At 36.5% G+C, this 14,283-nt stretch overlaps 1 protein-coding gene across 1 annotated transcript; it reads left to right on the top strand.

Annotated features, from left to right (window-relative positions):
* Positions 1-3,743: 3,743 nt before the first annotated feature.
* On the top strand, positions 3,744-13,559 carry LOC106876071 (uncharacterized). The gene is made up of 2 exons (XM_014924476.3): positions 3,744-4,156; positions 8,804-13,559. The coding sequence occupies exon 2, from the start codon at positions 8,969-8,971 to the stop codon at positions 10,889-10,891; it is 1,923 nt and encodes a 640-aa protein (XP_014779962.1). The 5' UTR covers positions 3,744-4,156; positions 8,804-8,968; the 3' UTR covers positions 10,892-13,559.
* The last annotated feature ends 724 nt before the right edge of the window (positions 13,560-14,283 follow it).

Below are 14,283 nucleotides of genomic sequence, written 5' to 3'. Positions count from 1 at the left end.
ACTCTGTATTAGAAGCTTTAACAAAAGAACTTGTTTTTTTGGAACAGCAATTGCAGGAGCAGTTCTTAACCAGTGCTTTTTGATGGGACCATATAGTGGATGTTAAGTAAGTTAGATGTAAATGTAAGATCCAGAAGGCAGTTAAAGCTATGAGGTGTTACAATTAGTCATGTGTGTCAGACTGTTGAAGTTGTAAGGGCTCTGTCTTTGCCAGCTTGTGTTCATCAGATGCAGAAAAACAAATACAGGACAGGATCTTTTGTGAATTTCACTATACTTGTGATAGTCTTAGTAATAATGAAGTACAGTTTAGAAACAGCTACTAAATTTAACGAAGTAATGAACTGGATACTGCAAACAAAGACCTTCAAAAATATTTACACATAATATATTAAATGTAGTGGAATAGTTGTCTGTGGTTATTCTTTATCTTTTTTGATTTTTGAAGAGATTCACATCAGTAACGCAGCTGGCTTCTGTGACAGTAAATACTTTTCTTGCACATCTCAAACAATGGTAGTCATTCTGTTATGTTTGCACCTAGAAGTTTTGATGGGAATGTTCCACTAATGTGTATAAATATGTCATCAAAGTGCTTATTAGACCATATGTTATCTAACAAATTACTCCATATGTTCTATAAGAATGTAAAACATGCCTGAGAAGAAAATTTATGTTAAACAAATAATCCAATGTTACATATATTTACACTAGTGCAATGCAATCTCTGAAGGTTTACAGAGTGGGGTGTGTATGTTTGTCTGCTGCAGGCACTAAGTCTAATTCAGGATAAACAGGCCTGACTGCAGAGGTTGCACTGGAAGGTAGGCTGACCAGAGCTGGTTGTGTCCTTATTTTCCCTCTCTTTTTTTTTCTTGTCAGCAAGGCTGGTCCTGTAGGTGCCTTCAAATGAAGGTATTGCCCAGAGGACAGTGAGATATCAGGCTTCACAATCAACAGCAAGACCAGACTAATGGTGATGATCAATGTGGCAGGTACCCAGAGATTTTTTTCGATGGAGTCTTTGTACCTCTTCTTTGGTGCTCCTCTATCAGTAACCAGAGAAGAGTTCACCATATGGCATGATATTAGGAAGTCCGTGACACTCCATCCTGGTGATGTGACCCACCCAGAATTAGCTGTCTTCAACAGTGTTGCTTTGCTACTGGTGACCTCCACATGCTCTTGGATCTCAATGTTAGACAGTCATGCCACTAGATGTTAAGGATGATGCAAAAGCAGCACTGATTGAATTGCTCAAGAAGTTGTAGGTGGTGCCAATAGATGACTCACAAGTCATACAAGAATATGATTGGAACAACGGTTCTGTACTCACTAATATTGGTCCCTTTCCTTGTGGCTATTGTTCAGTCCATTGGATGCACTGTTTGCTTTGGCCAGTCTGTTGTCAGCTTCCATGTTGATTTTTGGCATCACGAGATGGAGTGCCCAAAGTAGATGAACTAGTTGACTGTCTTTTATTTCATTCTCCCCAATGGTGACGTGAAGGGGTGGTATAGGTTGATGGAGGACTTCTGTTTTGTTTAAACTGGCTTCTAGGCCTAAGTCCCAGACAGCTTCTGCAAAGCAAGGGGTGATGCATTGCAGAGCTGTCTGTGTGGAGAAGGGCACCATAATCTGGACTGACTCCTGTGTAGGTGGCACGTAAAAAACACCATTTGAGCGTGGCCGTTATCAGTACTGCTTGACTGGCCCTCATGCCAGTGGCACGTAAAAGCACCCACTACACTCTAGGAGTGGTTGGTGTTAGGAAGGGCATCCAGCTGTAGAAACTCTGCCAGATCAGATTGGAGCCTAGTGCAGCCATCTGGTTCGCCAGTCCTCAATTAAATTGTCCAACCCATGCTAGCATGGAAAATGATGTTTTTTACGTGCCACCTACACAGGAGTCAGTCCAGCGGCACTGGCAACGACTTCGCTCGCATGTTTTGTTCGCATGCCACTGGCACAAGTGCCAGTAAGGTGACGCTGGTAACAATCACACTCAAATGATGCTTTTTACATGCCACCGGCACTTGGATGCTGTTAGCATTCCATTGGCACGAGTGCCAGTCATCGAATTTGGTTCAGTTTCGATTTCTCTTGCCCCAACAGGTCTTCGCAAGCAGAGTGTAGTGTCGAATGAAGGAAGGTTGGCATGGGTGCCAGTCGTCGAATTTGTTTCAATTTCACTTGCCTTAACAGGTCTTCGCAAGCAGGGTTTTGTGTCCAAAGAAGGAAAGGTACACATAAATGGGCTGGCTACACCCCTTGTAAAGGCCACAGGTTATGGTCTCACTTGTCTTGCCGGGTCTTCTCACGCACAGCATATTTCCACAGGTCTTGGTCACTAGTCATTGCCTCGGTGAGGCCTAATGTTCAAAGGTTGTGCTTCACCACCTCATCCCAGGTTTTCCTGGGTCTACCTCTTCCACAGGTACCCTCAACCGCTAGGCTGTGGCACTTTTTCACACAGCTATCTTCATCCATTTTCGCTGAATGAGCGTACCAGATGGGTGCAAACTCTGTTTTGTCTTCTTAATAAAGAGTAGGGAGGAGAGATTTCACTATTTGGGTGAGAGTATCAGTCAGTTTGAGAACTACAGCATTTGTCATTAGATGTCTCAGGGTTACTGCTTTCTGCAGTCTGTTGTGTATTTTTTTTACTCAAATATTTGACATAGCAATACAAATAACCTCATGTTAGAACTCAATATACATTTGCTTCAGTATCAAACATTAATTTCATTTTAGAATCTCTGAGGAAGCCATAAGGTAATGTATAAACACTCACCTCTGAGTGCACTGCATCCTATAGCAGAAACAGCTGTAAGCTAATGAAGTTGATTCCATAATTATTGTTCTTTTATCATTTATTCAGTTACATATATGTGTGTGTGTGTGTGCATGTGTATTCAATTGTTTTCTGAAATAAACATACACCTCGTTTTAATAGCTCTAAGGAAACTATAAGATGTACAAGCACTGGACTCTTAGTGCACTGCTTCCTACAACTGTACGCAAATGAAATTGATTATGTAATTCCTGTTCCCTTGTCATTCAGTAGCATATATGTATATAACTGTATATACGTGTGTATGTAACACGAGAAGCCTATATATGCAAATACAAGGTTTCTCCCTCCTCCAGTGAAACTCACAGTTTACATTACTGTATGTGAAAAATAAACGGAGTGGCTGTGTGATAAGTAGCTTGCTTACCAACCACATGGTTCCGGGTTCAGTCCCACTACGTGGCATCTTGGGTAAGTGTCTTCTACTATAGTCTTAAGCCAACCAAAGCCTTGTGAGTGGATTTGGTAGGCGGAAACTGAAAGAAGCCCGTCGTATATATGTGTGTGGGTGTGTCTGTGTTTATCCCCCTAGCATTGCTTGACAGCCGATGCTGGTGTGTTTATGTCCCCGTCACCTAGCGGTTTGGCACAAGAGACCGATAGAATAAGTACTAGGCTTAGAAAGAATAAGTCCCGGGGTCAATTTGCTCGACTAAAGGCGGTGCTCCAGCATGGCCGCAGTCAAATGACTGAAACAAGTAAAAGAGTAAAGAGAGTTTTATTGCAGATCTTAAGACAACGGAAAAAATAAAATAAACCAAAATTGCAAAACTTTAGGCAGTATTTCGGTATAAGTACATGACGTCAGCCAGAAATGCGTGTATTTGACTGTTCAGCTCTATCAAGCAGATGAAAGACAATGTCATACATCCACTCATGACGTCATAGATTTTTACCGAAAGTTTGCCAAAAATCATTAACTTGATCATTTATCAAAGTTTTTCTTTGACTTTTTTCCTGGGTTCATGTATCCCATTGCCACTGCTAGGAGTCAACCTGTGCTCATTTAAGCCATTTTATCAAAACAACTTCCATTTATAGTAATTTTGCGATGAAGCACGGATTTTACCATTATCGCCTTCTTTAACTGTACATATAAGAATTCCTTTGTTTAACATATTTTACATATTTTTAGTGAATAGTCAGCTACGAAAGTAAGGCTGGTGGTGTTAGTAAATTAGTTATGTATATCACTTAGTTTGTTCTTCCCATCAACGTTTATTCTGTTTCTGTCCAATGTCTTCATTTTCCTACAACAGTCACATCTACACCAACAATGAACGAGAAAGATATTACAAAACAGTAAGTTGTTGTACAAATATATCTCTACGATCTTTAAGGTTATTGTGTCTGTGATTCCTTCATAAGTTGCTTGTCTTCAGAAGAAAAAAAAAATTATATTTTATCTCAACATTTCGTCTGTTCTGACACAAAATTATAATTATGAAAATTTCAATTTAGTTGAAAATATAATTTCCTTATTGCTCGTTAATTTTATAATTTCAGGCGATCTTTCGTTGTCTTGTTGTAGTTTTACAATATCAGTGACTTTATGCGACTGAAATGTCATTTTCCTAATTGCTAGTTAACCTCATTGTTAATTGTGCAAACATTATTGGTTTGTTTAACCCTAGGTAAATGCTAATCTAGGAGATTTATGATAGGAGATATTCCAGTCATGATCATCGCAGTTTTAATTCAGTCATAGTATATGTAGGACTACATTAACCTATGTATCATTGTATATTTCAGACAGTGGGAGGGGTGAGTTTCGCTGCTATTTTTAGTAGTCTGCAACCACAGAGGGACTCCCTCATTGGCTCAAACGCTTGGTTAAATTATGTGCAGGACTGTGACATTGAAGAAGGAGATAATGGTGCTGCTTCCGGTCTTCATTTGTTATTGTTTAACTCTGTATACGTAAATTTATGCTCGAATGCATTACAACTGTGACCATCCCATCTTTCTGTAGATCTGTCATTACGTTATGTTATGTAATTTCTTCAAGATAATAGAGTGTTATTTGAGGGACACTTTTGCTATTGTTTATTAGCCCCATGTCAGCCCCGACTGAGCAGACGTAAAATAAAGGCTTTCCAGCTATTATATATATATATTTTATTTTATTTTTTGCAGTATTATCCAAAGTACTGCCGTTTTTAAGGCGGTAAGGTATTATTTGAGAGAGATTTGACTGCTATTATTTTCAGTTCAAGCAACCCACCTTGCAGCTTCTTAGTTGACCTGGCAGTACAATGGTATTTTCAGAAATTATTTTGTAGTTGTTGTTGAGCTCCTAGTTAACAGAATGGTTGGAAGCTTCCCAGCCGTAACTTCCCCATCCTATTTCTAAATATATAAAAAAAAAAGTTTAGTCAACGATCACATTATTTTCAGCATGTCCTTTTATTTCTTAAGATAGTAATTTGTGATCTGAGCGAGATTTGACTGCTATATCTGTCAACCTGAACGACCATGTAGAACCTCCCCCTCCTTATTTTGTTTATCATTTGGTATAATTATTTCCGTAAAGAAACAGAAACAAGTCTACAGACTATGCATTTGGTTCATCGTGGATTACCCTAGCTCTATTTGGGCTCCCAATTTCCCCTTAAACCACGAAGATCACAAAATAAAGCATTTTGCAACATCGCAGGTTGTGTACACATGCGATGCGCATAGACCATCAACAGTCAAAAGAAAAATACTTGTAACTTGAAGCGTTTGATGGATGTGTTGGATATTTAGGTTGTGTTATTCTCATCTAAAACCAAGTTACCATCTTAACTTTTCAATTAATCTGCTGGTGATGTTGGCTGCTGTTTCCAGATCACCTCGACATGTGAAGAGTACAAAAAACCGAGACCGTATTTACAACACTACTATGTACTCCCCAAAACACTGTATCTCTTTCCTATTCAATTTCGACTAACATAAAAGAAAATTGTCAGCAGCACCTCTCATGTTCTGACTGTTAACCTTGCCTGTCTCTGCCATGGTCACTTCTAGAATGTATAGGCATTTAGAAATAGTCGGAGCAGTGAAGCTAGTATTCCAGGCGGCAGTATTGTATCTCATATAATTATCCTCAGTATCCTAGAATGTGCATTGAGGCTTTTAGCTATATGTGTGCATGGTATACCTGGAACACTAGAATATTGTCACATGTAATTTACATATAAAAAGGTTGTTGTTAGTATGCCAGTAGAAAGTCTGTTCAATTATTTGGTAGTGTTTGATGTAAAGAACTTGGTATTTGGTAATATTTTTGGCTTTAAGGGACTAGACTACTCTGTCTTTGAATTTACTATCTTCATTGGGTTGTGATTATCTTGCAATAATCGCTATATGGAGGAGATTGGGGGAATGTAGAATTATCCCTTTGCAGACAGATGTAGTACTGACAGTCTGTGCTGTGCACTGGTATTAGACCATTCAGTAACTACATATTTTTTATACAAGGCATTTTACAGTGTGTTTACAGATTCTTTGCAGTGTGGTATATTTGAAAACACAGTTCCATACAGAACAAGACATCTCACTGCTCACACACAATGTTTCGATGTGGTCAATACCACTACCCATCTGCAAGGGGTTAATATTCTGACCTTCAAAACGAGACACAGTCACCATTACAGCAGGTTTTTATATCTATAACCCACATATTTCCTGACCACTCAATCAACTCTTTGCAATCAGTGTCTGTGTGAGGAACAGCTTTCTGAGTAACTCAACCAGGCATGAACAAACTTTCTTCAAGAAGTGGGCTCACCATCAGGTGAGCCACTCAACTAATAGAATTCAAGGTGATTTTTCATTAAACATGCCATTCAGAAAGTCCTGCAGACTGAACTAGGCTTTCAGTGAAGTAGAGTTCAACCTACCTGTACAGTGTACCTGATTACTCAGCAGGAACAATAACCTCCTTATTTGAATACTTCGAACATTGAACAATACTCTGAATACCTTGTGGTCATTGAACGTACTGCAAACAGTGAACATATTGTGGGCACTGAATACCACTGGCTCCCAACCTTTTCACTACCGAGGACCCTTTTTATTTCAATGAGTTTTCCCATGGACCTCTTTTTATATGCTTATCCTTATGTGTCTATATATATATATATATAAATTGTAAATCCAAAAAATAACAACAAAAACACAAAGGATTCTGCGGTACACGTGTTTCAAGCTTTATATCAGTGTATAATCGACAATACAAAGCTATCTTCAGCCGCAAAAGTATTTCTCTCCCAAGAAATTATATCACATCGGCGTTAAAGGAGGAAGAAAGGTGCGATATAAGAGGTGAAGTTCCTTTCGGTATTTTGCATTGTATATATATAAAAATATATAGTTTTAGCGAAAAGAACCAAGGTTCATGAACTCATCGATGAAAATCCACTTAATAAATTGATTTTAATTGAGTTTTTACATGTAATTTTGAATTCTTATCCCTATATATATATATATATATATATATATATATATATATATATATATATGTATGTATGTATGTATGAAGTTTTGAATTTTGTTCACAGACCCCAGTATTACCTTTGCAGACTACAGGTTGGGAACCACTGCACTAGATGGTGAACGTAATGCAGTCAGTCAACACTAAACATTGGTCATACTGTAGACATTGAGAATACTACACTCAGTGGCATGAGTGGAGATAAAGCTATTCATAGAATTCCTCATGGCAAGATCACTGATAGTTTAGTAACTGTTTCATCTCACTATCTTGAAAGTTGAACAGAGATTTTCTTAAGTGTAGGCATGGCTGTGTGGTAAGAAGTTTGCTTCTTGTTTCAGGTTCAGTCCCACTTTAACCCTGGGATGAATCAAAACTTTATCAGTGTATATAGTAGACAAAAACTGAAAGAAGCCCACTGTATACATATATATATATATATATAGGATAATAAAATGAATGATTTATACCTGGTAGCTTACTGGTAAAGCATGGTCACTTTCACGGGGATCGTTTTGTATATGGCAAATACAAGATGGAAGATGGAATATACGAGAATTTATTGATCATGACAATTGTTTCGACACATCTAGCATCGATCCCTCACAGGTGAGACACTCAACAGCTAGTTCAGGAGCATTCGGCAACAGTGCAGATGTATCTCATCAGGTGATAAATAGACACAACTCATTAAAATAACAGTTCCACAATGTAACTTCCTGTTTTGTAGAAAGAAAGGCAGCTAGACAGAGGAAATATCTTCATAGAAGATCACAGATGGAAAAAAGAGAAACGAGCACGCAATAAAGTTATTTTAACAAGTTGTGTCTATTTATCACCTGATGAGATACACCTGCACTGTTGGATGCTCCTGAACCAGTTGTTGAGTGTCCCACCCTTGAGAGATCGCTGCTAGATGTATCAAAATAGTTCATCATCATCATCATCGTTTAACGTCTGCTTTCCATGCTAGCATGGGTTGGATGATTTGACTGAGGACTGGTGAAACCGGATGGCAACACCAGGCTTCAATCTAATTTGGCAGAGTTTCTACAGCTGGATGCCCTTCCTAACACCAACCACTCAGAGAGTCGTGATTAATAAATTCTTGTATATTCCATCTTCCATTTTCATTTGCCATATATATATATGGATGCATATTATTATGTGTGCGTTTTTGTCTGTCCCTCACCAACCAGTGATGGTTTCTTTATAACTCCATAATTTAACAGTTCAGCCAAAGATATTGGAGTCAGTTTGTTCAACTAAACCCTTCAAGGCAGTGCCCTAGCATGGCTGCAGTCCAGTGAATGAAACAAAGTTAAAAGAAAAATTAGAAAACAATTTGGTGACATTTTTGAGCACACTGCTAACAAGAATAATACATTTTGTCTCTTAAAATTGACTTGACTGCATGACAGATATACTAAGAATGTTCATGGTTCTTATGTTATGTTGCTATATTATTTCAGGAAATTTCTCACCAAAGATTCATAAAAGAATTCATAAAGAAGGGTATGAAAAACAGAAGAATGACATTTTCAAGAAGACATGTGACTTTTGTTTATTAACCATGAAGTAATTTGTAAAATTTTAAAAAAGGAATTACATTGGTATTTGATAAACCAACAGACATTATGGCGGAGACAGTAAGTAAACGTCAAGATGATAATGAAACAAAATCTGAACATAAAGAGACACGATTACGTTTAACAAAGAAATTCTATACGTGTAGTATATGTTTACTCATATTCTCTGATGCTGACAGCTTGACTAATCACAAGAATATCCACAATGAGAAAAAACCATATCACTGTGACATCTGTGGTAAAACCTTCTCAGACAATTCCAAATTAACTCGCCATAAATGTACATATTCAATAGAGAAACCATTCCATTGTGATGTCTGTAGTAAAAGATATTCTCGCAATGACAATTTGAAACGTCACAAACGAATACACTCAGGAATAAAACCAAGCCGCTGTGACGTTTGTGGTAAGACATTCTACTCAAGTGAAAGTTTTGCATCCCATAAACGTATTCATACAGAAGAGAAACCTTACCGTTGTAATATCTGTGGTGAGTTATTTTCTGAAACTAAAGCATTATCTGTTCATAAACGTGTTCATGTCAATGAGAAGCCATACCAGTGTGATGTGTGTGGCAAATCATTCTCTCAAAATGGATATTTAACTTATCATAAACTTATTCACACTGGGGAGAAACCATACCAGTGTGATATCTGTACTAAAACATTCTCTCGGAATGATTATTTGAAACGTCATCTACGTATTCATACTGGGGTAAAACCATATGAATGTGATGTCTGTGGTAAAAGATTCTCTGGAAGTGGACATCTGACATGTCATAAGCGAATACACACAGGTAAGAAACCATACCAATGTGATGTCTGTGGTAAATCATTCTCAACAAGTGGAAATTTAACTTCTCATAAACGTATTCATTCAGATGAGAAACCATACCAGTGTGAAGTCTGTCACAAATCATTTTCTCAAAGTGGACATTTAAGTAATCATCGAAATATTCACACAGGTGAGAAACCATATCACTGTGATGTCTGTGGCAAAGCATTCTCTATAAGTGGAGATTTATCTCGTCACAAACGTATTCACACTATTGAGAAACCTTTCCAGTGTGATGTCTGTGGTAAAAAGTTCACTGTAATTGAAAATTTAACCTCTCATAAAAATATTCACTCAGATAAACCACACCCGTGTGATATCTGTGGTAAAATATTTTCGCGGAAGAGATATTTAATTAGGCATAAACATATTCACTCAGGGGAAAAACCATACCGCTGTGATATATGTGGTAAAGCATTTACTCGAAATGGGTATTTAACTTCTCACAAACTTATTCATTCAGGAGAGAAACCATATCAGTGTGAGATCTGTAGCAAAACATTCTCTCGCAATGATTATTTGAGATGTCACAAACGTATTCATACAGGGGAAAAACCTTATGAGTGTGATGTTTGTGGTAAAGCATTCTCTCAAAGTGGAGATTTAACTCGTCACAAACATATTCACTCAGGTGAAAAACCATACCAGTGTGATGTATGTGGTAAAAAGTTTGCACGGGGGAGATATTTAATTAAGCACAAACATATCCACACTGCAAATTCTTATCATTGTGATACCTCTGGTAAAGACTTTGCAGGAGGTGAAAATTCAACTGATGATCATTTTTATGCTGGGGAAAAACTACACCAATGTGATGTCTGTGGGAAAATATTTGCACAGAAGAGATATTTAATCAGACACAAACATATTCATTCAGGTGAGAAACCATACCACTGTGACACATGTGGTAAAGCATTTTCTCGCAATGAGTATTTGACTCTTCACAAACGTATTCACACAAGAGAAAAATCCTATCAGTGTGACATCTGCAATAAAGCATTCTCTGCAAATATCATTTTAACCATTCATAAACGCATTCACACAGGGGAAAAACCATACCATTGCGAAGTCTGTGGTAAAACATTTTCACATAAAACAACTTTGAATATTCACCAGCATGTTCATGCAGTAGAATAATCATTCTATGTTAAGTACTGGAATTTGATCATTAACATCTGTTGCAACATGTTAGCTGTCCTTTTTGCAGTATATTAAGGAAGTAACTTTTATCTCTTCTGAAAAACATCGCCTAAACTAAAAATATTGTTAACCAATTGTGACATTATGTAGCATGCTTATAGACCAGATTAGTTAATTGCATGCAAAAGTATTTTAATCTTGCTTTAAAGCGAACATACAGGTCTAATTTTTAAATGTTCATAGTTTTAACTGAGTTGGGCATTATCCACCTAATATGCTGTCTGCCTTAACAACACCACCTTCAACAAGTAGTTATTTTGAATGCTGGCCAACACATCCTTCATGCAACTAATGCCTGTAATCAACATGAACATAAAAATTTGTATCCACTGCAGCAACACCTCTGAAATGCAGAAAAGCAAAGTGTCTTTGTGCATCACACAGCCTGCAAGCTCTCTCACTTCCTGACTTTTATGATCCCTTGCCAAAATGTTCTCTACTAACCCTAACCCTAACCCTAACCCTAACCATTCCACAAACAAGACAGCTTATGTTAGCAGTTCATCCACTTTGTCATTTGTTCTTTGCTTCAATTCCACACTGCACATGCTCTACTAAACTCTCTCAATCTCTCCTTCCCAATGTCACCAATTTCATCCAAACCACATGAATTCAATCATCACGTGCGAAAATCTCCTGAATCACTTCAGCCGAACAAGACAACTTTTAACTTTCTTTTAATCACACTTAATCTGTGTACTCCTGAGTTATAACCAGTCAGTCTGTACCTACTAGAATCTAGAATCTATTCCGATTTAATAAAGTGTCTCATATTCTTCGAAATGGGTAATTTCCCTGACTGCCAATATATCACTCCTTCCAGCTTTTCAAAGATGATGATTAAATACAATATAATTTCTGTGGATGCAAATAAACTGGAGTCTTGCTCTCACATAACTCTAGTGCAAGCAAAATTGTGGCATTTGAAATCAGCAAATCTTTTGCCCATGTTTAGTATGAGAACCAAGTTACGTTGCCCAAGTATGGTCTCCATCTGTCTTTCATTTTTGGATTCCTGTGGACAGTTGCAACATGTGCAGATTCACACTCCATAAACTCTGGTGTATTCAAGGTGTGGTTATGTCAATCAAACCTCTCTTCCGGTACATTACTTACAAATTTACTGTCACTTACAAATAAACACACAATGTCTTCTGCAGACAGTTCCACTCTTCACTCCTCTGTTCAGCAACATAGATGTACATGCTAAAAACCACATCTCGATCATATACTACCTCCATGAACAAGCCTCTTGAAAGCAACTTTCAATGTGTTTATATGACAGCACAAAGGCACAAGTCAAAGAAACAAGCCCTCTAACACAAACCTATCAAAGTTGATACAAATGCTAGACTCGCAATTTTTGATGATCTCTCAGCGACCTCCTTTTTCTAAACATTTCACTCAGCCTCAGAACTACAACCCATTGGAGGCCCATATAACATCAGTCTGCAGATGAATGAACATCAACAGCCTCACCTATCTGGAAGGGCATGACAAACTAACAAAAGTACAGTACTACACAGTCTCCTTGTAGTCAAACAGAGTAATCACTATAGGTTTTCAGAATTAGTCATCAAATGCTGTAGCTTTGACAAGTATAAAACTAGATAGCATGTTTGTATGTAAAGACCAAAACTGAGACTCAGCTTGACTGAACACATTTGCCCAATGTTTTCAGACAGACATGAACTTGAGAAATCTTTAGCCAAATCATTTTAATGGAAAACTGAATATATTCTGGTGTATTTAACTTTTCTCATACCATATTGTCTGTTGTAAACATTTGGTAAGCTCCACTGTGATGTATACAGTATAACATTCTCACATGGACTTATTAAAATATTTATACGGGTGATATTTATGATTAAAATATTCTCTTTGTGTTTTAGCTAGTTCCAGCTATATATATTGGTGCAGTTGTGAAATTCTATCACTGTTATAACCTTGGAAAAGGTTTTTTTTTTTTTTTTTTTTTGCAATGAAAGAAGTTATCACATGAAACCTGTAGAAACTATGCTATATTAGAATGTATAGTAATTCTTAGAAATTCTGTGAAAGTAATTGTTATAATGTTATTGTGACATTTTAGTAGAATTATTTCAGAGAAAATTATTTCCCCAATCATGACTTTTTAGAGTAGACTTATATCATTTGATATTCTACACTCGTTGAGAAACTCTTCAGAAAAATATTCAAAATTTCATAAATGTAACTTTTCCACTTTCTGATTGTAAACTCTTGTGCTATTGTGGTGTAAATTATTATTATATTTTATATAAGTGTGTAAACCTGTCTATCAAATTATTAATTGAAAATGTGTTGTTGCATTTTCAGTTTAATTTATTTTGAATTAATTTTGCTAATTAGTCTGCTTATAGATATAGAGCTGTCACAATTTTTTCATTATTTAATTGCCATCAAAAGTATGTGTATTAGGAAACAAATGATTTTTTTTTTGTCGTGTATTGTCATTCTAAATCTTGTCTCATGAAATTTATTATCTTTAAAAATCTGAAGTGCCAAAGAATAAGAATAAATTAAAAATATAAAGTGTAAAGAATAAATAAAATGTATGAAATTATTTGAAAATACAATGAATATATATCAATGTTTGTTTCATTTTGTAAACCATGACTTTCATTTGTTCAAATTTTTAACTATCTGAATGATATAACCAGCTGGATTTTCTTCAGTTTGACCCTGAATGAAGTAGTAATTTATGTATTGTAGGTAACACAAATCGTTTTTTTCTAGATGGCATTTCACCAGAAATATCTCCTGTCAAACTAAAGAATAACTATATTGAATAATTTAAGACATGCCTTGATCCATGAAACTGTTTTGAACAACAATGTTACCCAATTCTCTAGCATGGCCTATTTAGAGTGGATAAGATAAAGAGATAATGTAATGAAAGGTTGAATATTGTTAAAAATAGGCTGACCAACAAAAATGAGAAATATAATATTGTATAATATTTGGTATAAACACAAGCAATGAGTGAATTTGGCTGACAGAAACTGAGAAACCCCTGTGTGTGTGTGAGCTTGACTTAGCATATTAATAATGAACATGTCACTGTTATATAAATGGTGTTATTTGTTTGCAAACATCCATGAAAAAAAATGTCTGAACTAGGGTAAAAAATATTACCTTGTTCAGATATATGACAGTTGATGATAAGAAGAGCATCAGGCCATAGAAAATTTGTTTAAACAAGTTTTGTCTGACCCATGTATGGAAAAGTAGACATTAAAATGACAACAATGATGATTCCACTATACTATTGTAAAAATCAATATTGCAAAGCATTTCATCAATCTCAT

The sequence above is a fragment of the Octopus bimaculoides genome, chromosome 7 (assembly GCF_046866305.1).
Source record: "Octopus bimaculoides isolate indiv1 chromosome 7, ASM4686630v1, whole genome shotgun sequence".
Lineage (NCBI taxonomy): Eukaryota > Metazoa > Mollusca > Cephalopoda > Octopoda > Octopodidae > Octopus > Octopus bimaculoides.
This window is presented reverse-complemented; position numbering and strand designations above follow the sequence as displayed.

What these genes read in the sequence shown, in the direction of transcription:
- LOC106876071 (XM_014924476.3), top strand. Translation starts at nt 8,969, where the DNA reads ATGGCGGAGACAGTAAGTAAACGTCAAGATGATAATGAAACAAAATCT.